Consider the following 25,545-nt stretch of genomic DNA (forward strand, 5'->3'; position numbering starts at 1 on the left):
TAATATAAAATGAAACTTCTAGGAATGTAGAAAGAGAGTCAACAGCCACCACACCGCATATCTGGATTACTTCTTTGTAAACAAGTAAAAACTGGAAAATAACTTTAAACTCCCTGAGGAGAATTAAAATTTACTTGTTGATATTCAATTACAGAGACCATATGATGTAAATTTTATGTGGGATGAAATTACATTTAAAAGGTCCGTCCATGGTAACTGGTACTATTCATGATTTCTGTACAACTAAATTGGAATGTAAATAATAATATCCATGCCTATAATTTCTATTGCTTATATACCTCAAGATGCCGTCGCATTTGTGTTGTTTTTCTGCACATGAATTCCAGTCCTCTAATGTCTCAATTTCTTGTTTACTGCAGTATGAAGATTTTGCTCCTCTTATGTCCTTTCCTAAAATTAAAATAAGGATTTAAACAAGTTGCCTGATTTTGCCCTTGTGCTACCCCTCATGATATTATCCGTCTCAATTACAAACAGTACGTGTGACTACACATTTAATAGATTTCTGACAACTTCACATTTTGTAGATCGTAGAATATAGCACAGTTATAGAGGAAATAAATGTGCATAACAGTATTTTAGAGTGTCATCGAGTTCGAAGGGTGGAACTGTGGGTTGCTGAGTGACAACAACATTGTTCAATTCAAGTCTCAGCTTATGATTTCACATAATTAAACATTTAAAGATATTTCCACGAATCTAAAGTCTAACCAGCCATACTCCACAGTAAGAGGATAGAAAGGCACTACGATGGACTTACTGGGCAAACAAACTTTCAGGCACAACAAAACTCTGCGACACTCCTCCAGAGAGAGAGACAAGATTGTTATTTAATAATGAAAATAATGTTACTGGGCCAATCAGCCAGGCCGTTGTTTAAGGAAGGACCTGTTTAGTAAATGTGCCACTATAAACATGCGAATTGTGCAGCCCGATAGGAGAGTTAGTGAAAAGGTAACACGGACGATTGTACTGCTGAGAATATTTGCTATTTCATACAACACTATGGATGGGCCTAACCCAGAGCGAGATAACCCAACAACAACAGGGTGATAATCGTAACATGAACGGTCGTGCTAGGTCCAGGAGACCTAGAAAAACAGTTATGTAAACCATTTTAGTGATTAATCTTGCACTAGATATATTTTACAATAAAATGGTATAATATCAATACCCTGAAAATATTTTTAGAATAGTCGAGTCAATAAAAAGTAAAAATATCCACTGAAAAATAAGCATTACATTCAGGGATCAAAACACACACGGATATGAGAATTTGTAAAAAAACAATATTTACTTAATATATCCATCTGTTGGCAATATTTTCCGAAAATGGACGCAATGATTTTCAATATCGCAAGCGTAATGTAACATGTAAGTAACATAAAAGTTCCAACTTGGTCACATTCCTTAGTTTTTCTGGCTTTATCAACATAGCTACCGGCATTTGAGCCTTTTGTGATCACCGTATCACTGGGATTAGCTATAGGTCCATATCCCATGTCTTCTTCTTCTACATCTCCTTCAATAAATTAGATGTTTGATTCAATATTACTGGTTATCAAAAAATCTGGGTCAGCGTTTGAATCGTCAAATTCATAATTGAAGAATATTAATGCTATTGTTTATCGATGATATGAACGTGGTAAGAGCTTTGAAACTTAAACAGGAAATAACATTGTCAGGGTGTTCGGTACGTCAACGGTCGGGACGGGCCAGTGAGACCCACTGGCACTAGAACTAGTAGTAAAGTCGTGGTGGTTCAACTCTTTTCGGGCACACCCCCGATGGAGGTGAGCTCTATGTACAATTTTAACCACATACCAGCCTTCCTGCCACTCTTAAATTTCTGGAAGTACCAGAAATCGAACCGGGACCCCCGAGGATGGCATCTAATAGTGCTAACCGTTACGCTACGGAACTGCATCGCATTCTTATCACCATTACAGGAAGGTATGCAGCCGTCTGAATGCCGAGGCCTTGGTGTATTTGCAAAATCTCATACTGCTCGGTCTTAGGGGCAAATCCCGACCATTCTACGGTTAACAGACTTTAAACGTGATGGGTCTTCAGACATAAACATATCTGCATGTGGAATACAGGAGTGTAGCTGTTCTATAAAATCCTTTTAGAGATTAAGACTTGCTGAAAATAACGTTGAAACATACAAACAAGAACACGAGCGTTTGTATTTCAGAGTGTATTTACAAAAAGAACAAACGACAAATGATACATAACATCAATGTAGATGTTCACTAAAGTGAGCTACCAGGTCTGTCCTTAAATGGGACTTGTGCGAAAATAATTTTTATTCACTTACTAAAATGGTTTGAACGTTCTGAGAGTAAGCAAGTGTGTTCTTCTTAAGGAAAGATTTCTAAGAAAATCTACTACCACTCTTATTACAATGGCTATTCTCGAGAGTGAGGGAGCAGGTGTTTATTGAAATTTGCCTTTATAATGAACCACGCACCTTAATCGTTACAAGAGTGAGAGAGGTATGTGAAGACTTCTTACAAAATTCACTAGAAACGTGTGACAGAGATGTGTAAGAACTTTTCACATAATTCTTTAGAACAACGTCCACGTTCCACAGCACAAGTCAGCACATGTAGTTTTATTGCAGACTTCAGGAAATTTACCACCACAATGATATCAACAGTGTAACCGTAGCTTGGGATGACTCACCGGAAGTTTTCCAAGACTAGACCCTTCACTAAGGCTTTTACCTTATTCGTAACATTAGTGTGAACATTTTCCGATATATGTGACCACGTGCATTCGAAGATTAGATTACTTGATAAAATTAACACTTTCTTTACAAATTTTTAGGTGCTCAACACTCAGGTTGGTTTGAAATGAAATATCAGGTGAACGTTCACAACAAGAGTGCGGAGGCATAGCAGTGTGGCAACCGTCCAGTGTATGTGTGTTCTCAAAGATATTGTAAATCCACTTTCTTTTCACGAAACCTCTTAACACATGCGTTAAAAATGTAGGTGCCCTTCATCATGCGCAAAAGTGTGTTTTCGAAGTTTAGATTCGGTAGATATATTTATACTACATTGAACACTCTGATGTGACGCCTATATGTAGGAGTAAGTAAGCGCGGTCTAATTCACGCAACCTGATCTACGGTATACATAAGCATACGCGTATTCTACTTAGTATTTGACGAAAGCTTTTACCACATCGTTCTCAGCAATATGGGCGACCTGCAATATGTCTTGACATCTGTTGTCGAAGAGAACATTTATAAGAAAACGTATCACCACATTCCTAGCAGGCCTATACACGCGCACCAGTATACGTAGGCCTGTGTTGTGGAAGTTTAGACTGAAGAACAAAATAATATGAACGCTCTTCAATACGTATAAGCAGGAGTTTCCGAAGATTAGACTTGGTAAAAGACATACCACCGCATTGATTACAAAAATATGGACGCACTCCAGTATGTGTTTCTGATGGTGCGAGTGCTGAGAAAACTTAATTAGGTCATTAATGGGGGAACATACGTAAAAATGAATAAAAATAGCAATTTTTTATTTGTTCGTAATATGTCTTAATATACCAGAATTTTAATTCCAAAATATTACATTTCAATGCTATCTGCAAATAAGAGAAAAATTAGTATCTGTAACTGCTTGTATACTTCTGTAGGAAGATTTCTTGTTTCTATTAGTCTTACGCAGAATTTCCACGTGTTTGTCTTTCATCCACGGAAAGCTGTCATCAAGAAGGTTGTGGAAGAGTATGGCTGCCACATTCTTCGTGTTCCTTTGTTGACAACGCGTTTATTTACATGTGTTGCTGTGGTTTCATAACCGATTTACCATGTGGTGATTTTGTGAGTTCTGTGTTATATAAATTAACACTATTCCTTGAGGTGAACGTAGAATTTTTAAGAAAGTTAAAATGGACAGTGCTTCTCAGTTTACGGAAAAGAAATAGAATATACCAGGGCAGGTACAGAACAAGGTGCCGGTATGCGTAGTACTTCGAGCAAGAAATCCATTGCTGCCAAGACAAAAATAATGGAGACAATTCGTTCAATGAATACAAGATAGAAGAACAATCGTCAAGTGATTTTAGATCCATAGATTTGAGGATTCTGTCAGAAGTTATTCGTTCCGCTTGCGCGTGTGCTAACTGCGGTGCGCGGGATTTGAAGTTTAATGATGGGGAAGAGAGGATTAGTCTAGTCTCTGTTATATTTGTATTGTGTTTGTGCCCTTAGACAAAATGTGACAGTATAGAAGAAGAGAAGAAATGGAAAAGTGAGCATATCAATGTTTGCTGTGCAAATTAGTCAAGCTCCAGTGGTAGGATGGACCCAGTTGGGATGAAACTTATTTTACAACAAAGTGTATGCGAAATACATTGGTGATGGTGACTCCAGTTCAATGTGAACCTTATGGCCCAGATTGTAAGGCTCAATAGTTAGAATGACTTGAGCGTGTTCAGAAGAGAATGAGGGATTATTTCAATATTGATGAAGGGACTCAGGGGTCAAAAACATGAAAATAGCAAGCCCCAGGTGGGTGCTAATTGGCTTACTGATAATGAAAGACATACTTTGCAAGTATATTAGGGGAAGGCTATAAGAGGGAACTCTGGAAATGTGAAGGACATGCAAAGAGCTGTTTGGGCCATTTCTTTTCTGAAACTGTCAATTGACCAAAATCCTATTCATAACCTATGTAACATTTCATGATGTAAATTCAAACAACCTGAGGAAGCAAACACTGCTTATTCCCACAAACATAATCTGCTTGAAACTGTGATGAATGTAGTAAAAGCTACCTTGGGGTTCTGGCAAATTCAGTTTGTTACAGAAGTGTTTGCATCGCAGAAACCAGAATCATAACAAAAGTTTCAACTCCTTTATATGAAAGAGGTCTCCCAAAACTGTATTTTTCTCTTCAAATGGGGTGGAAATAGCAGCATACGATGCATGTTCAGTGGTGAGCAATGGAAATGTAGGGAGGATGTAGACGTTGAACAGACTAGGATTGCAGCCAGGATCTTTCACAGTGTCAATACTAAAGGACATAGATAACAGGCGAATAGCTACCGCTGAAACCACAATGATGAAATTGGAAACTGAAGCGCCTCAGGTTAGAAACTCAAGGGGGAAATAGCTGGAGGAGGAAGAGGGAACTGGGAAATATGGATATGGTCTGCAGTGATTCATTAGATGAATAGTAAGACCACACAGACAATTTGAAGATTTCCATAAATTATATTTTTTTGTTTTATGTACCTTTCGCAATACACTTTTCGAGATACGGTGACGAAACTTGGTATGATTCTATAAACCATTATTATAATGAATAACTTCATTGAAAATATTTCGTATTTAATGGGGTAAAACGTCATTATATTTTCTTCCAAATTTAGTCCCTGAAATTTCAACTGCTCTAAAAATATTAGTAAATAATATATTAAAACTTCGGTCCATATATATCTTCAAATTGTTCTTATGATATTAAGTGTCAAATTATGTAACTTAGAAATCGATGGTTTTCTAAACAGGGTACATTTTAAAGGTACATGTTTCACAAAGTTCAATTAGTATTCCTAGCATAGGCACGATTTAAGTGATCACCACAAAAATTAACACAAATATGCCCAGAGCCCTGATAACCATGCATATCAAGTTTTGTAAGTTATTCTTATATCTCTGGTAATTAATATAATTCATTTACTGGAGTGAAATTTTCTATACGCTCCCCTTAATCACACGAATGTGCACACTCAATAGTATGGTTGAGCAAATGTTGTCGAAGGTTAGACTTAGGAGAAAACTCATTATCGCATTGATTACATAATGTGAGAATGTGGACGCTCACCCGTATGAACGAGCATATGTTTTCAGAGTGTATGTCTCCAGGAAGGCTTCCCACCACGTTACTGTGAATGTTCGCCAATAGGTATAACAATGTGGTCCGTCAGGTCCGACTTCAGTAACAACTTCGTATAACACCGAGTGCAAGAATGTGGGGGCATGTCAGTATGTGTAAGCATATGTTGCAGAAGGTCCAACATGAGAGGAAATTCCTTATTGCAGTGAAGGCAGGCATTAGATAGTATGTGTAATCATATGGGTCCGAAGGTTCGACTTCTGTGCAAACCTCCTATTGCACAGATGGCAGGAATTCGGTTACTGCCCAGTATGTGCAAGCATGTGTTTGTTCAGATTGCACTTGAGAGAAAACGTTTTCCCACAGAGCTCACACCAATGTGCCCGGTCTCCAGTGTGAGTAAGAAAATGTCGTTTAAGATTTAAATTTTCGAGCGAACTTACTTCCACGTTGATCACAAACGTGTGGACACTCATCACTATGTTTAACCATCTGATTGCGAAGCATATACTCCCGTGGAAACTCGATATTTCACAGAACACAGGAATGTAGAAGTTCATCAGTAGGAGTCAGCACATCTTGGTTAATATTAGACATTAGATGTATATTATTTTCAAATTGTTTAGAATAATCTGCGGGATCACCAGCGTGTATAAGGAGATCGCGACGAAGACTATACATATAAGGGAGCCTCCTATCACATTCAACAGCCGAAGGTGAACGCTCCACGGTGTGTGTAAGAATGTGTTGTTGTAAACTAGTTTTCTTTGAAAAATGCCTACCGCATTGATCACATAGATGGATACGCTCTTTAGTATGTGTACGCATGTGCTGCTTTAGGTTTGATTTCTGTGAAAACCTCCTATTGCACAGATCGCAGTAAACGGTTTCAGCCCAGTATGTGCAAGCATGTGTTGGTTCAGGTTGCCCTTGAAGGAAAACTTTTTTCCACAGAGCTCACAGCAATATGGATTGTCATCAGTGTGAGAATGAAAATGTCGTTTAAGACTAGATTTTCGAGCGAACTTACTTCCACATTGATCACATTCGTGTGGACGCTCTTCACTATGTTTAACCATGTGATTGCGAAGCATATACTCTCGTGAAAACTCGATATTACACAGAACACAGAAATGTAGACGCCGAACAGTACGAGTGAGCATATCTTCGTTAATTTGCGAGACATGAGGAAACTGGACCCCCAATTGCCCAGAAGAATCTGCACGATCACCAATGTGGTTAAGTACATGACGACGAAGAGTAGACTTATGAGCGAAGTTACTATCGCATTGATCACATGAATAAGGACGCAGGCCGGAATGAGTAAGACTATGTTTTTGTAAACTAGATTTCAATGAAAATTTCCTACCGCAATCATCACAATCAAATGGACGATATTTACTATGAGTACGTATATGCTGCTGAAGGTTTGACTTTTGCGCAAACTTGAAATTGCACTCCATACAGGAATATGGACGCTCTCCTGTATGAGTGAGTATGTGTCGGCGAAGAGTTGTTTCGTGTGAATACTTACGACCGCATTCTTTACAGGAATGTGGACGCTGGCCGGTATGAGTAAGCATGTGTCGGCGAAGGGTCAACTTGTGTGTAAACCTGCTACCACATTCTTCACAGCAATGTGGGCGCTCTCCTGTATGTGTTAACATATGTTGTCGAAAATGGTATTTCAGCGAAGTCGTATAACCACACTCCTGGCAAGAATGCGGACGCTTTGCCCTATGAGTGTGCAGATGCTTATAAAAAGCCGATTTGTTGAGAAAATTGCTTCCACACTGAATACAGCAGTGTAACCGTTGTCTAGTGGTATGGAATGGCCTTTCATCCGAGTCAGCTCCGGTTAATAAAGCTACATTTTCAAGTCTAGAAAACAGAAAACTCAAAGGCTATTATATTTTCCAACTAAGATAATTAAATCAAATATAGTAAAGAGAATCAAGCACTAAGTATGTAACAAATTTGTTTCTGTTCACATTGCAAGGTAAGACACAGCACTCCAAATCTTATTAATTTCAGATAAAGGCTCTAACAAATAACCCCAAATAATATTCACTTGCCAATGTGGCTATATAATTTCGCATTTAACCTTAGTATATCCGAACAATTCAAGAGATTCCAATATGGTAGAAATGATTGTGAGAATGCTACTCTTGATGGCTTCCCTACATGCCTTCTTCAAGTATATATATATATAACTGAAACACATCACATTTAGTATGCCAAACAATACATTGAACCGTATCCCCTGTCATAAAAAAGGCTAGCTTCAGTGAAAAGAGCAGCTGGTACTGTTTGATATAAATGGTCGAAGGTAAAACAAGCAAAAATATGATTCGTACTAAATTAGTATCTGGACACGATCTAGATCATTATTCTAGTGAAAAAGAACTCAAATATAAGGGCTATAATGGATTTATTCAATGATACACATATATCAAACACATTAAATGTTACAAATTTTAAAAGATCGAAGTAAGGACCTGACTGGGCCGAAGAAAACCTCTGCCGCGCATAAGATCGGAATTATACAATAAGTGAAACAAATTTATACAAATCGGTTGACGTCCCGATAAACACATATGATTATAGGGGAAATGTACTTGGATGCGTGTTACATTCGAGTGGTTTGTCGCCGCCGCTAAACCCTCTAATTGCACGTCTAACGCTCGCAATATGTAAATTGTCCAAGAAAATGTCACGTTATCAAGAAAATACACTATTAGGCAAACACACACTAACTTGATATATACACAGTCCGATGCAAAATATATTCGGACACAGGGGCAAATAAACATCTTGTCCAGGCCATCCTAATCCCCCCTACAAAAGAACAACACTAACTCCAAACATGGCCCAAGCCATATGCAAATGAGAATGGTTTAGAAACTTTTCAATCCAGCTATTAGCTTACGAGCTAAAATAAATGCACAATTAAGCAACGTTGGTTGAGCAAAAACAGACAACAAAACGAATGTCACAACACCATCAGAAAAATCGTATGTAAAGACATACACCTGTAAAACATGGGATAATTATTTTCATGGGAGATCTATCGGGGTTCAGTTCGGATATGTGGGCCCCCCATGCGCCTTATCCGGCATAATACCTCAGACCTTCACTTTCACTGAAAGCAATGCACCCAGCTGTGACAAACAAACGCAAACACGGCAAGGTGGCGAGGAGGCTGCAAGTTACTTTGAATTCTAACAGGCTGGACTCATAACATACTCTGAAGAGCGGCTTGCTGTCAGTTGACGCCTTCATTCATTCACTGCAGACGGATCCCAGACAGCTTGGTCTGTCTGGCTTATGTCTCGGTACACAAGGCAAAGGTTCCCTTTCTCACAATAATAAGCTCGGCTGTTGCTTTCATACAGCACACATCACCAGTCGGCTAATTCGCATACGATAAAGCATCGATCCTAGCAAAATACATAGGGCTACTGCCTATCACAAACACGCATCTGGCTTCATTAGCCATGACGGGCTGCACGAGCCACTTGCTGAGCGTAACATGGGTTCGACCCCCAATATATTCAGCACAAATGGGAGCTCTAGCCACCTGGCTTCAGTCGCTAGGTACACTCTCCTAGTATCGTCCCTTCATAATGCTTACATAGGCATCCTCTAGCTTCACAACTCTCATCACATAAGCCCGGCCCGTATAAATCCCAAAATCTGCTTTCCCTGCGTATCTAAAGATCTTAATTCAATCGACGGTGTCCACAGCTCTGCCGCACATCATAAAATGGTGCCTGAAATGCATGTTGCATGCAGAGATGACAATAAATAAAGGAAAAAACATCCTCTACTAAACCTGATAACATGACACTCGCTCCCATGCGACATTTAAGGTTCAAGGTCTGTATCCAACAAATCTCAAATAAAATGGTAGGACACACAAAAGTAGAAACTCGTCAACAGAATATAAAAATCACACAAAACTAACTCTATCCTAAATCTTCCCTTTAATTCCCAACTATCTATATAATGTACTCACGTCACATGCTAGTACATGCAATAGCTTCTGAACACATTTATTTTACTGAAGTTCACTCAAGACAAAAGCCTCTTTGGCTGACTTTAAATATGCACAAATATTTACATACGAATCTAATATGCCTATAGTATATACCTGACAACGACAAGCTAACAGACATTTGAAATTTTAGTTTTGGCGACAGTAACCAGCAACAGTGATAGCATGACCGCTGGTGTCATTCAGGCCTTAGCCTGACATCTCAGCAATCTCCAGGAATCGAAACCTCGTCCTCTCGAGTCCAAAGGCGGCCATGATTCTCCAGAAGGTCTTGGTACTCTCCAATGCATTTGTTGTGGAAGTCTTCTTCTTCGCCGTTTCTTTGTGCAATGAGCACATGGATTCCACCCCTAATGGTTAGGTTGCTATATGCCAACAAACTGTGCAACAGAGTCATAGTTAATATGCACCATTAGATTACGGGAACGAATCCCGGGCAGTTTTCTGTCCTTCACAACGGCAATATTAAAGACAGTATGCACACGACATACACGCATTCCGCGCCCGCGTCCCGAAGATTCGTTGCTAACGTGAACAAAGGAAATACATGAGAAGCCTCAAGTATAACGAGGAAATCACTCTCAGTCTGAAATTAGCAACTTATAATGTCATTCACCAGCCCGCACCCTGGCAACCACTCAATGACGAATGTTTTAGACAAAGGTGTATCTCCAGATCACTGTTTATACTACTAGGCTAGCCATCAGTGTAACCATGGATTATGGCTAGTAAGAAGAATTGTGCGAGGATGTTGTTCATCCTCAAGAGCTCCTTCATTTCTACTTTATATATTTGACTTCTTTCTGTGGATTAAGTACGACTGCAGCAGACAAATTTTTGTGAGTATGCAACATGAAAGCTCCAAGTAAACTGTAAGTTAACTTCTCCGGCATCAAAGTTTTCACCACCTAAAGCTCTGTTACTTCGTGAAAACCTACCCCTCCGAATGTTCTCTGGCCTTTAAGTGGTGCTTTGGAATTCGTCTGATTCTCAAAATTAATGTAAACTACAAAAATCTATCTCTTGGTAATTTTCCTATTGAAACATGGGTTTCTCATTTTGTATTTTTCAAAACGCTTACCCCAAACTTCGGTTATTATTATTGTTTAATGTTTAAAATAATGTTTTCGGGAGTAATGCGTTGGTACTGTTTTGACCCTAAAGAAATGTATCAATGATTTGTGTAATGCCTGAAAGAGTTCCCAGAAGCATTTATTTCTAGTTTTTGGTCCCTTATGGATTCTATTGATTTCGTGATTTTCTTTCTCTTAATTTTATCTTTTTAGTGGAGATTCATTATTCTAGATTCTCTTTGCTCTTTCATGATTCCCATTATTGTGGAATTCCTGGAATTGGTGCTTCCTTGTAATTTTGCCTGCACCGGTAACCATGCTGATGTTTACTGATTTGAGTATTGTTGATGATTGAAGGACTTGATGTTGTGGCAATATCATTTTTCCCTGAAATGAATTCTGTATCCTGCACTATAATTTGCATGTAGCTTGATTCTTTTCAAATGTTTTAAATATTTTTTCCCTTAACCTCTGATTATTTTTGTCCTCCTTCGAATATTGTTTTCTTTAGCCTATTTCTGGCTCATAATTGAAATCTTATTTATTGCTGATGCATGTGAAAGCTCATGGCATGAAACTTGACCCTCCTCAATTGTATCTAAAAACTTTAAAGTGTGACTGCTAAATCTTTTTGAGGAAATTGGTTGAGATCAAGGGTCAGTAATTGTACGTAGGCAGTAATTAATCTACCAGATTACATTTCTTAATTTACTTGAATGGCGGCTGTATCTAAAATATTCGAGTTACCTTTTAATTGTTTTTCTTTCCAAATAAGTTTTAATTAACTTTATTATGTAGCAGCTCATTGAGTATTGATCCTTCCCATTTGTTAAACGAGTTTTAGTACTTTAAAATTAAACCTTTTCAAACTCAGTACCTGGTTGTCTTCCTTTCAACTAGTCTTAACCAATTAATTCTGTACCAGTTTAATTCAAGGTATCCACGGCAACTCCTTTTGTACTGAAGGTAAGTTTTCCTTTACTTTGGTCTTTATTCGTGTGGGGTATGTGCCCAGTCATTCGGCTCAACTTATGTATTGTTTTACCTTGTCTTCTACTTGTACCAGCTCAAAGGAATGTACTGGCTGGTGCAAAGTTCAGTTCACAGTACCAAAGGTCACCCTCCAATGTTATGCCTCTATGTGAAAAGCATACGCCTTACTCCATGCCCCTAGTTCCATTAGCACAATGTGTAGTCACCATCTTGTTTTAAATTCACCTTGAGTCCGAAAGATCACCCTCCAATTATTCACACCTAATAGTAAAGCAGACGTTTTAGGCCTTAAAACATGTCCCTAGTCTCATCAGTACAATGTGTAGCCACCATTTTGTTCCAAGTTCAGCTCCGAGGGAGTTAATGCTTCTGCACATTGCAGAGGAATGTTGTCCAGGTCAGAAGTAGCATGTAGTCAGGTAATTTTGAAGGCTGTTAATTACCTCAATCTTTGTAAAGTAAAGGATGGAGAGGGAGAGTGGTAATAGCTGAGCTGTGTTTGTTGTACATATTTGTACTTTTCCCTGGCTCATTTTTACCCATTTTAAATTTCTCACTGAACATTGAGGCAATGGCCTCAGGGGAGGCAACTATCGTCATTAGAGTAGAATGCATTTTGTGCTGATTTGCCCTGTTTACAATTAAGGTATTAACACTCGTCCTTGCAGTTGTTACTTATCTATGTAGTTTTTGTATGCTTCATGGATGAGTTTCTTGGTTGTATTCCTTATGCATTTATATTTGTCCCACATAAGATTGACTGTATCTTGTTTCTGTTTCTTGTAAAGCATATGAATTTTCCATATCATTTTGGTTATTTCTTTTCTTATCTGTGGAGAGTTTCTCTTCATAATGATGGGTAGATGGCTTCTTCAAAGTTATGATAGCAGTTTCCAGCCGGGTTTATGTAGATACAGAATTCTCTATTAAAATTCTTTTACTGGTGGTTTATTTTATTTTATGGTAGCTGTAGCTGCTAGGTGTTCAGAGAAACAGAGGATTAATTCTGTCTCCAGTACTGAGGATGGAGGGTCAGTAAGGAAAAGAGTTTTCATTACACAGGCTGGTTCAGTAATTAATTGTTCAAGGAGCACATTGTAGAATTCTACACTGGAAGTTGCTGCTAATGGACTGATGGAAATATGTAGGAAGTGAGGACGATCATGCTGCCAGAACACTTCACCAGCCTTTTAGATACTTTTGAATCAATGTTGTATTAAATAAGCATATAGTAGGTTCCACCTTTTCAATACATTTACAATGTTGTTATCTGAAGTTTACAACATTATTTATTACAAATTACAGGACATGTTTTGGTGTACAATTTTTAACACCATCATCAGCTGCATGAAAAGTGTATAGAAACTTGGCGATCAAAACAATGAACAGCATATTATCATACTTAACTCCTTATATACAGGCAATAAAATGTTGTCATAAATAATTTAACATCTTATTATGCTAGGTTAAAACTAATTGTGTGAAAAGGAGATTCTTGCTGGTCAAAATATAAAATTATTCATTTGGTATATGAATGGTCTTTGGTTCCTTAATGTCTATAATATTATACACTCGTAATATTGGTTTCACATGCGATCCTAAATTAGAGGATTGAAGTTGAATGCAGTCCGTTTGACTTTAAGATGTTCATTTTTTGTATATGTTATTTTGTTGAATTAAAAGTTCGTTGCATATAGAAGGATCATTAAAGCTGAGCCATCTTCTTATTTTTGTTGAGTAAAAACGTAGTATTTTTGATGCTGTATATGTAGTGGTTGAACTGTGATAATAATTTGCCCTATAGTTGTTAAGCGGGCTACGATTCTCAGTTCAATAGGCACCTGTAATGATGAAACCCTATGTTAAAGGAAAAGCGAGAAAGTTGATAGAGAAGCTGATTGAATTATTGAAATGCCTGACTCACCTCTAAAGCTGTATACCTCGCTTGACGGCTGCAGCACAGCGAGTATGTCTGCTTGTGTATTGTATTGTGTGATGAAGCATTAGAGAAGGGGAAGTAGGGGCAGTAAAGGGGGTGTTTGCAGAACATTGGCTGTTTAGGAGGACGTCCGGGGGGCGTTGTGGATGTAGACTGTTATACGCAAAGTTGTTATGTAGAGTACGGAAGACGTTCGAATTTTCTGGAATTTTTAAGTTGTTGAGTAATAGAATCAGACAATCAAATAATATCTTAGGTTTTTCCAAGATTTCGTTCAGATTAAGGTTGGCGTTATAATATTGATCTGCCGGGCTGAGTGGCTCAGACGGTTAAGGCGCTGGCCTTCTGGCCCCAACTTGGCAGGTTCGATCCTGGCTCAGTCCGGTGGTATTTGAAGGTGCTCAAATACGTCAGCCTCGTGTCGGTAGATTTACTGGCACGTACAAGAACTCCTGCGGGACTAAATTCCGGCACCTCGGCGTCTCCGAAAACCGTAAAAGAGTGGTTAGTGGGACGTAAAACAAATAACATTATTATTATTATTATTATTATTAATATTGATCTAGATGTATTAAACATGCTTCCGTAATGTCAAGCCTCTGTCCTTTAGCCAGTGTTTCCATGATCTCAAGGTCTTAATTTATATCTGCAAATTTATGTTTAAACTCATGGACATGCTGGCCTACCGCTGAGAATCTACGATATTTTACAGCGTTGAAGTGTTCGTGATATCTGACATTAAAGCTACGCCCAGTTTGCCCTATGTATCCGCTTCCACAGTCTCTACTTCTTTTGCAATCATTGCACTTGATGTGCTAAACTACTGATTGGTTGTATTTATTGTTGTTGTTAACAGTTCTGACATAGTGAATGATATTGGAGCTATTGTGCATGGTTTTGAATGCTATTCTTAAGTTGTACATTTAAAAGACGTTAGTTACGGGGTATACGTGTGTGTTGTTAAATGTGAAAGATATGTGATCTTTCTTGGGTTTGTCTATTTTTGTTAATTTGGTTTTGGGTTGTTATTTCATTTTGTGTATAATTTTATTGACCATTTCTTTACTGTACCCATTGTGTTTGGCTATGTCATAGATAAGTTGTAGTTCAATGTTTAAGTTTCCTTTTGTTAAAGGTATATTAAGGGCTCTGTGTATCACACTAAAATAAGCTGCTCCTTTTTGTACATTGGGATGGATGGAATCGTTTTTTATGGTGCTTGAAGTGTGTGTGGGTTTTCTGTAGATTTTGTAGGACAGGTGGTTTTCATTTCTGGTTACTGTTAGGTCCAAATAGTTTAGGGAATGGTTGTTTTTGATTTCTTTGGTGAATTTTTATATGGGGGGTCCAAGGTATTATGTTTGTCTAAAATGATGTTTACATCAGTGAAACTGTTATCGATGATGGCGAAAATATCGTCAACGAAACTACACCAGAAGAATATGTTATCTATTTTATTGATTGATGTGTGTTCTAGGTGATCTATGTAAATTTCCGCTAAAATACCCGAGGCTGGGGAACCCATAGGTAGGCCTTGCTGCTGGTAGATGGTGTCATGAAATTTAAAATAATTATTACTGATGGTAAATTGGAGTAGTTTTTATAAATTCTTCTATTTCTAGAATGCTCAATTTGCTGTAGTTCTTTAACTTAGATTTGATTATTTCTGTAGTTTGCTTAATGGAAATATTTGGATACATATTTGTTATATCAAACGAAGCAAGGAAGTTGTGTCATTCCATCTTTAATGCTTTCATTCTATTGCAAAAATCTATAGAGTTGTGTATTATATTGTTTCCTAGAGAAGACTAATGCTTCTTAAGAAATTTATGAAAGAATTGTGAAAGCTTGTAAGTTGCGCTCTTTCTATCATTTATAATAGGTCTCACTGGGATATCTTCTCTATGAATTTTAGGAAAGGCTTTAGCAGTCAGTAGTTGGGGGTTCATTGTTATAAGCTTTGAAGATTCTGTTTCAGTAAGAAGAAAGTGTGTATTCTTGAGTATGGTTTTGAGGTTTCTTTGTATATTATTGGTTGGGTCTTTACATTTAATTGAGAAGGTGTTGTCTTGGAAGCATTCTTTATTTCTTGTTAGGTAATCATTTTAGGTAATCATTCTTATTGATGATAACCATGCTGTTGCCTTTATCAGCTTACGTGATAAGTAAATTATTCTGTTTTATTTTGCTCTTAAGCTTATTTATATGTGATTTGTTGATGATGTTGTTGTTTGGTTTGGTATTATAGATTTTGTCAATGCATGATACACAGAGCCCTTAATATACCATTAACAAAATAAGACTTAAACAATGAACAACAACTTATCTACGACATAGCCAAATGCAATGGGTACAGTAAAGAAATGGTCAATAAAATTATACACAAAATTAAATCTCAACACAAAACCAAATTAACAAATATAGACAAACCCAAGAAAGATTACATATCTTTCCCATTTAACAACACACATATATACCCCGCAATTAACGTATTTAAAAAATAAAACTTAAGAACAGCATTCAAAACCACGCACAATAGCTCCAATATCATTCACAATGTTAGAACTGTTAACAACAGCAATAAATAAAACCAATCAGGAGTTTACCTCATCAAGTGCAATGACTGCGAAACAAGTTACATTGGATGTACAGGCAGAAATTTTATAATCCGGTTTAACAAATATTTAAGCACAATAAAGCATAACCACTATTCCTAATTAACCTTAAGATTATAAAGTGGCTGATGATGCTCAGAAAATGAAAGAAACATGTACCTTTTTTTATGATTTTAGCAATAAATTAAAGATGAAATCCTAATTTTGTAAGCTAGTTGAATATTGAACATACATACATACATACATACATACATACATACATACATACATACATACATACATACATACATACATACATACATACATTATCATTATAGACTGTTATGCCTTTCAGCGGTCAGTCTGTAAGCCTCTGTGAATTTCCTAAACGTCGCCACAATCCTCGATTTGCAACTAGTGTTGTGGCCTCATTTAGTTCTATACCTCTTATCTTTAAATTGTTAGAAACCGAGTATAACCATCGTCGTCTTGGTCTACCTCTACTTCTTTTACCCTCCATAGCAGAGTCCATTATTCTCCTAGGTAACCTATTTTCTCCATTAGGTGGTAAAATAAATTTATTGTTTTTACTTTCATAAGTTCTTGGTATTGGATAATGCTAGTGGATTTACCAGACACTTGTTTAAGAAATATTTATTAGACTTATGTATCTCCCTTGTAACCATGACTCCCTATTACCCAAACCCATAGTATGCGGAAAAAACCAAACAGAAATTTGAAATCAGCTCTGATTGCGTACCACCATTCTAATCAGTCTTGGTGGGATACATGTCTACATTGGCTGTCCTATGCCTTCAATTCTGCAACCCACGAGTCCCATGGTAGGACTCTTATGGAAATGATGTTCAGTTTCATTCCATTTTCACCCCTGTCAAACTTCCTTCATATTGAGGAACTGTTACAAGATCTATCTACCCCTTGTGACGTCCATAAGGTGTGGGATGAAGCCACGGCAATGTTAGATGTGTCATACAAGAGGGTATTAAAAAGGTATGACAAAGGGCAAAAACCCACTAAGTTAATGGTTAGAGATCAAGCATTTGTAAAATGTAATCCTACCAGTAAAGCTGTACAATAGTTTTCTTCTAAATTGTAACATATTGCAATAATTAAGTCCTGTATCGATGTTTGTTAGTGACCTTGTTGCCAAAAGAAGGAGAGTTCACTTATCGCAAGTGAAGCCAGCTTGAATCTTAAGATAATTGTGGTATTTGGTAGATGCTTTAATTCTAAATTTGAAATGTTGGTGATGATCGTCGTTTGTATGGAATTGGAACTATGGGTATGGAAGTTTGGAATCAATACATAAGTGTAATAATGTCATGGATGTTCCTTGCGCAATTCGGAGAGACTGGGTCTATTATCTCAACTGTAGAGGTCAGATATTTTGAAAAAGTGAAAGATGATGGATTTAAGTGGTGTGGACGCCTATGATAAATAATATTGTGCAATCTGTTGTTGGGCATTATATGATCGAATGTGCAAATGTATCATAATCTATAAGCTTCATTTCCGTATTGATTGTAGCTACAACATCAGAATAATAATGAAGCCTTATCAATACATTTATTTATATACTATTAGTTACAGTAATCACAGTACCGGTTTCGACCCCTCGAGGATCATCCTCAGCTGTCATATACAAATATAGTTATTAAAACATCACATAAGAAGGTGTTGTACATACATGAAAATTGACCAATTTGACAGGTCGTTTAAAATAAATTATATGTTTCTTCTTCAATTATAAAAAGATAACGTAATGTAAAAGACAAGTCCTTATAATGTTCTTGTTAATTTTGATAAGCATAAATTGAGATTTGTACTATTGTGTATGCAATAATGTTCTTAAAGTGATCACTATTTTACGTTAAATCTTATAATTAATTATGAAAAACATTTCAAAATTTTATTCTTCTGGTGATTATGTTGCTTATTTCACGATGTCCTTCAGTTGGTAGTATGTGTATCTTGAAGTGATCTGGATACTTTCTATGAGGAAATAGGTCGTAGTTTAATGTTTGGTTCGATGCATCGTCTATGTACTATATTCATAGTATATACTAAATGCTGCGTTAATAGTAATGCATATTGTAAGTGTAAAAATTTGTTGGGTTTGCGACGTGCACCTTAATATGACGTTATATACTATGTCAAGTGTCAAATGGTTAACATTTTTTAATGTCTTAAATGATAGCATGTGGGCTCCTTTCTATAAGTTGTAGGCTGTGATATCTGTAAGTAGATATGAAATGTATGAGAAACGGCGTTTAATGGATTTGTAAAGAGTAAAGTTTGTGTGTATTGTACTTACTCTGGGTGTTGACACTATGTGCGTTGCACGGCGGCATGTCGAGTTCTGTTACGTGTTAGTCTGTGGCGGCTGTAGAGGGGAAGTTAGGAGGGGTAGGAGGAGCGGCTGTTGGGGGAGTGGGATTAGAGTGGGAGGTGTCTTTAGGCAGTTTTTTTTTTTTTTGCTAGGGGCTTTACGTCGCACGGACACAGATAGGTCTTATGGCGACGATGGGATAGGAAAAGCCTAGGAGTTGGAAGGAAGCGGCCGTGGCCTTATTTAAGGTACAGCCCCAGCATTTGCCTGGTGTGAAAATGGGAAACCACGGAAAACCATCTTCAGGGCTGCCGATAGTGGGATTCGAACCTACTATCTCCCGGATGCAAGCTCACAGCCACGTGCCTCTACGCGCACGGCCAACTCGCCCGGTAGGGAGTTCTTTTGTATGTATTGGCTGTTGTTTCTTAACTCTTTTTAGATAATTACTTTTTAGGAGGGGAATAACTGCATCAAAAACGATGTTGGTTTTTTCTGTAATTTCATTCAAGTTAAAATTTGGATTGACGTATTGGTCTAGGTTTATGTAAAATTCTTCCATGATACTGAGCAAGGGGCTCTTGGGGTTGGTACTTAGGATTTGCATGTCATTTTCAATATTTGTAAATTTGTGTTTATGGTCTTCGATATGTTGTCCTATGGCTGAAAAATGTCTATGTTTTATTGCATTTATGTGTTCGTTCTATCGAATTTGGAAGTTCCTCCCAGTATGTCCTATGTAACTGGCCTCGCAGTCGTTACATTTCATGTGATAGACTCCTGAGTGGTTGTATCGATTTATATTGTTAACAGATTTAGAATTATGTAAGATATTGGCATTGCTGCATGTGGTTTTATAAGCTATTTTAGACCTCGTTTTTTAAAGATGTTCGTTATGGGATGTATATAGCTGTTGTTATAGGTGAATATTACGTTGTCCTTTTTAGTTTTTTCAGTTCTGATTAATTTGGATTTGGGTTGATTTTTTATTTTTTTATATCTATTCTGTCTGGCTATTTCATGGATTAAATTAAGTTTTTTATTTCGTTCTTTTTTTGTTAGTGGTATGTTGTAAGCTCTATATATCATACTATAATATGCAGCTTTCTTGTGTGCATTAGGGTGGGTAGAGTCTATTTTTATTGTATTGGATGTGTGAGTGGGCTTTTTATACATTTTATGTGTTAAATGGTCATCGTGCCTGGTTATAGATATGTCTAGATAGTTTATGATGTAATTGTTTTCTGTTTCCATTGTGAATTTTATATGGGGATCTATTCCATTAAATTGTTCTAAAATTTTGGTTTCATTAGTGCATCTATTGTCTATTATAACAAATACATCATCTACAAATCTGCACCAGAAAAGGATATTATCTAGTTTTTGGATTTCTTGGTGTTCCATGTGATCTATATAGATTTCAGATAATATACCTGATGTTGGGGATCCCATTGGTAAGCCTTTCTGGTGATATATAGTCATGAAATTTAAAATAGTTCCTGTTGAAAGCAAAGTGAAGTAATTTTATGAACTCTTCTATTTCAAGAGTACTAAGTTTGCTGTAGTTTTTAAGATTAGATTCTATAATTTTTATGGTTTTTTGTGTAGGTATGTTGGGGTACATGTTTATTATGTCATATGATGCTAGTCTATGGTGTTCTATTTTTATTTCTTTAGTGATATTGCAGAATTCTATTGAGTTTCTTCTTGTTTTTTGGCTAAAAATACGTAATGTCTTTTGAGAAATGTTTGAATAAATTGTGACAATTTGTAAGTAGGACTTGGTTTATAGTTTATTATAGGCCTCATTGGAATGTTGTCTTTATGAATCTTTGGGTATGCTTTAGCAGCGGGTAGTCCTGGGTTCATTGTGATGAGTTTCATAGTTTCTGTTCATTTAAAAGAAAATGGGTGTTTTTTAGTAACGTTTTTAGATTTCTTTGGATGCTGTTAGTAGGGTCTTTGTTTTTGACTTGGAAAGTTTCATCTTGGAAACAAGTTTTGGTTTTGGTTATGTATTCGTCTTTATCCATGATGACAGTTGTACTGCCTTTATCTGCTTTAGTTATTAGTAAATTGTTCTGTTTGATTTTGTTTTTGAGTTTTTTAAGTTGTGTATAGTTTTTGGTATCATGCTTGTTGTTCTCCTTACTGATACTATTGATGTACTGTGGTAATCGTTTCTTAATTTCATATCTGATTTCGTCGCGTTGTTCATGGGGTATTTTGTTTATGGCGTTCTCACTGAAACTGAGACCCTATTGGTGGAAAAACATCTAATTCCCTCCATGGGAACTTAGAATTTCCAGTCGGAATTGCTAGGCGGGCATTAATTCCATGTGGAGTTTCATCTCCCGTATGCAGTTATCAGACTGTAACTCTTAAACAGGCTTCTGATAAGTTCACCTGCATACACCCCCAGCGTCAGTGGGTAGGGTCTGACGCATCCCACTCTGAAGAGTCTAGTGTCAGACCTAAGACGAAACACTGGTTAATAGAGCAAACGCCTGAAAAGCCATACATCTAATTTTGATCTGACTCTTCTTGGACATCAATCTGGTCTCGAACTGGGTCCTGCATGTTCTCTTGGCAGTAATCCCATCGTCCCATGGAGTTTCCAACTTCATGATGGTGGAGCCGCTGTTGCTGTTAGCAGGATTCATTCGCGTCTCCACAGCCATCGTTTTTGCATGCAGGGCACTCGCTTCCACCACCGGGCCTCGAACTCCGGACTTCACAACAGTGGGCATCTCTTCGGACTCCTTCTCGTCCAGTTCGTTTTCGTCCTATACTTCATCATTGTCGACCTCGGTTTCGAGACAGCGAACTTCGTTTTCTGACTTTAACTGCTGACTCTTCCGTTCACTGAAATCTCTTTTCAGCTGGTCCGGGATAGAACTCCCTTCAGATCTCAGTTCACTAACGAGTTCGCTATAGGTAGATAAGATTTTATTTTCAAGCTCACTAAACATGCTTAGAAAAATCTGGAGCTGTTCGGAATTCATTTCGCTAGTAGAAATTTCTAACTACAAAATTCGCTACCAGGTACTCGATTCTGACACCAGTTTTAACATAAGAGTTTATCCACTAGTTCATCACACTTGTCCATCCCACTTCTGACGCCAGCTGTAACGGGTTGGTGGGGTAAACAACTGAGCACAGAACCTGGTAGCATCCTATTTCTAAGATTTATTAACTAAGCACTACAATTACAGATTTACACACACACACACACACACACACACACACAATTGCCGAGCTTACAACATACACAAGTACACGGTTACACACACTTACACGGTTCACGCTCTCTCTCTTAGCAGTTGTACTTCCTCTTAAAACAATAATCACCACCACCATCTCTCTTAGCTTCTCATGTTCCATCTACAATGACACACACACACAGAGTCATCGATCATTCACACTACACTCACTCAGTCACACTCATTAGCGCTGTCACCATCTACAGCCTACACGTCAGTCTTGCAGGTCGGGATAGTATATGCTGTTCACTCAATCCGTCGAACTCCGTTCGCAGTCTGCACACGTCGGCACCCACTTTCCCTTCGCTCCGATCAGAACACCCTAAGTTCTTCTCCACCAGCCGGATCCAAGAGACACACACACACACACAATGTCAGGGAAACAGGAACGAGTCAGCAGCTCCAACAGGCAGATACTCCATCAGGCTGACATCCCCAGCCCAGGCTACCAGCGAACTCAAACTCGGTCTCACTCACTCACTAAATCACTCACCCAGTCTAACTCTCACTGAATCCAGGCAGGTCGTTCCTCTCTTATATACCTGCGCTAGCCCTTCTTGAATAGTCCGGATGCTCGATGGATCCACGAACCTCGCGAAATGGAAGACTCCAGATTTATCGCGGAGTCATTTACATAATCCTCTGCTACGGGACCACGGGCAGAAGCGAGTGGGGCTGACCTAGCACTTAAGTGCTGCTCGTGATTGGCGCGGTTGAGTTAAGGGGGTGGGCCAAATACGGTGACGATTCGGGCCCATAGCAAGTTGGCATGGCGGATGGTATAACCATTAGAGTATTTTCTCCAGGAAATTTGTTTCACATGATGTTTTTGTTATTACATCTTACCGTCCTGGGTTCTGCTGGATAAGTATGGGATTGTTTTAGCATTCTCAATTCGTACTGAGGTCATCGAGCTACTTATACTCATCGTTGGTCATCTAATTCGAGGTGTTGTTTATAAACTTTTAATCTAATTTTGTGGACCATGAGAGAATGGATATTTTTCTGACAATTTTGTGGAGTTGGCTGTTTGTATGATTTCGGATTTGTTGGCCATCGTGATCTTTATCCACTCGACCTTTTCTGCCTTGTCCTTACCGCGGTGTTAATGGTAGTCATGTAACGAATCAATCTCCTTCTATCCTTGTGTTAGTCCTTGCCTGGTGTAGATGATAACTCTGTTGCGATGACAATCTTGATGCATCCCCAGCATCTAATATAGCTAGAGGTCTCCAATGGTTTTTGTAAAACAAGATACTCTTGCGTGTATTCTTGACATCATTAAGCCATGGATTCTGTGATATTCTTAAGCCTTGCCATTTATGTGTTACTACTCTGTCATCGTCTGCTTGGTCTTATATGGTGCGTACATGAGGTGTACATACAGACTTGCTGGAAACTATTAAAAGTTTTCGTTTCTGTAGTTTAGTGATTTGTAAATTAATCTATTTACTCTCTGATTTGTAGTTCTGTGACTGTCATCTTCTAGTATTGTTTGATTATATCCGATTGTGTCTGTAATTATTCTAGCTGGCTCTTTTTGGTCTATGAGTTTCATACTGTGGGTCTGTTTCTGTATGTCGTGGTGGTGGTGGTGGTGGTGTTTGCTACCTGATAATGTGGTGATTGAAATGTAATATAATCTACCTTAATGATTGTTGATAGGGGCCAATGACCCTCAATGTTAGGCCCCTTAAAACAACAAGCATCATCATCATCATCAATGATTGTTGCATTGGGTGCATTGCCTCATTAAATTGTTAATCTGTCTGCTTCCTAATTTTTCTTCTGGGAATGGTGTAACTTTCATAACTTGTGTGCTATGAATTGAGGTAACCATGCTTTTCTCTAGCTTGGGAGTACCCAAAACTGTGTTAATAGTGTAAAATATTGGTCTATGTCAAATTATTATTGAGCCCCGATTATCAGTAAGTATGTCTCTATTGAAGCTTGGTGCAATGTAAATTTTGAAAACTTATTCATTGATGTGCTTCTGGTATGAAAATGAACTCTTGCAGTATTGTGGTAAAGTAACTGAGTTGGAGATGTGTTTCAATGTATGATACAGAGGTCAAACAATAGGTAACCGACTGGACCTCTCCCATATTATGTCAATAGTGTATTTTACTGCTACTATATGTCAAGTAAAAGTATCAAATTAAGTTAAAACCTTCAAATGAAGATTTTTCATGTGATAACCTTTCAGTTGAAAACTGTTCTGCGGTGAGCTGTACGCTTTAACCCGTGCTGAATCCTTGTGGGTGGAGGCTATGGTGTGTTTATTACGTATTTTGGATATTTATAACTTGAAATTGTTATCAAGACGCAGTTTGGTGTGTAATTTGCATCTATCGATGCATAGTAATGATGTATTTCATGAGAAGAGCTAACCAGCTCTTAGAAGTACACACGACTGGTGTTGGGTGCTAAAGATCGATGTGTGTGTTCCTTCTGAACTGGGCCAACTGGGCGTGTACAAGGCATTACAAGGGTCATCATCTGTAGTATGCATTGTGGGGCAACAATTTTTTTTATTGTTTTTTATCTAATTGCTTGACCTGTTGAAGAAGACTCATTGTAGCTGTTTGCACATAGAAGTTTTATAACAACTGAATCAGAAATGAGAGGAGAAATGATGAAGATATTTGATCTGCGTTGAATTTGTCGCCAACTGGCAGCTGCGGCTAGTTGGTTGTGGTTTGCGTGATCATATTTTATGTATGCATTGGAAGACTGCAAGGCCGGGCCCACACTGGGATGCAGGCGAAGCAGCTAAAGCAGTGCAGAGCAGAGCAGATTTTTGTAATCCACACAAATCATTGCACCATCACAAGTTGACAGACAGGGCAGGACAGAACAGAGCAGGCCGGTTCTGCACCTACTTCCGCCTACCAAACGCAGTCTTCGAAACACAGTTTCCTGCACACGTGTCACACAGTTAGTTAAGAAATGGAGGAGAAAATTACCACAGCCGTTCGGTCTCACCATGTTTTGTAGGTACTATGTGAATCATGTGGACTACAATGCAGTATGTATGTATACGCATCGTGAGAAAATGGCTGAACAGAATTTAATGAAAATTGGCATGTAAATTCAGAGAATAAGGCAATACAGTCTAGACTATAAATCATTTTATTCACGCTGGGTAACAAGGTAACGCTAGTTTAGAGGAAGGCCTAAAATGTAATCTTCAAATATCTATGAAACAATCTGTGGCCGTAGTTCTCGCAACATTCGGTATTAAACACCAAGATCTAATGCTGATTATGGAGAGCATCATCGCCGACTCCGTTGCCGTCATCCACCATCACATTTATGTGAAGAAACAAGTACGGAAAATAATTTATCATGTCTTGTCAAGTATAAATGCAAACGTGTTCACAACAGATTG

General features: G+C 37.9%; 1 protein-coding gene across 2 annotated transcripts in view; it reads right to left on the reverse strand.

The window, feature by feature from the left end:
- Positions 1-207: 207 nt before the first annotated feature.
- LOC137502853 (gastrula zinc finger protein XlCGF57.1-like) overlaps positions 208-25,545 on the reverse strand; it is a 67,620-nt gene continuing 42,282 nt past the window's right edge. The window contains exon 5 of one of the 2 annotated variants that reach the window (XM_068229984.1): positions 208-411. In XM_068229984.1, the coding sequence (XP_068086085.1) occupies positions 372-411 (40 nt within the window). In that variant the 3' untranslated portion in view covers positions 208-371. Of the gene's footprint in view, positions 412-3,506; positions 7,767-25,545 lie in introns of those variants that run through there. The other variant, XM_068229983.1, reaches the window with a different exon arrangement.

This window comes from Anabrus simplex, chromosome 13, assembly GCF_040414725.1.
Source record: "Anabrus simplex isolate iqAnaSimp1 chromosome 13, ASM4041472v1, whole genome shotgun sequence".
NCBI classification, from domain to species: domain Eukaryota; kingdom Metazoa; phylum Arthropoda; class Insecta; order Orthoptera; family Tettigoniidae; genus Anabrus; species Anabrus simplex.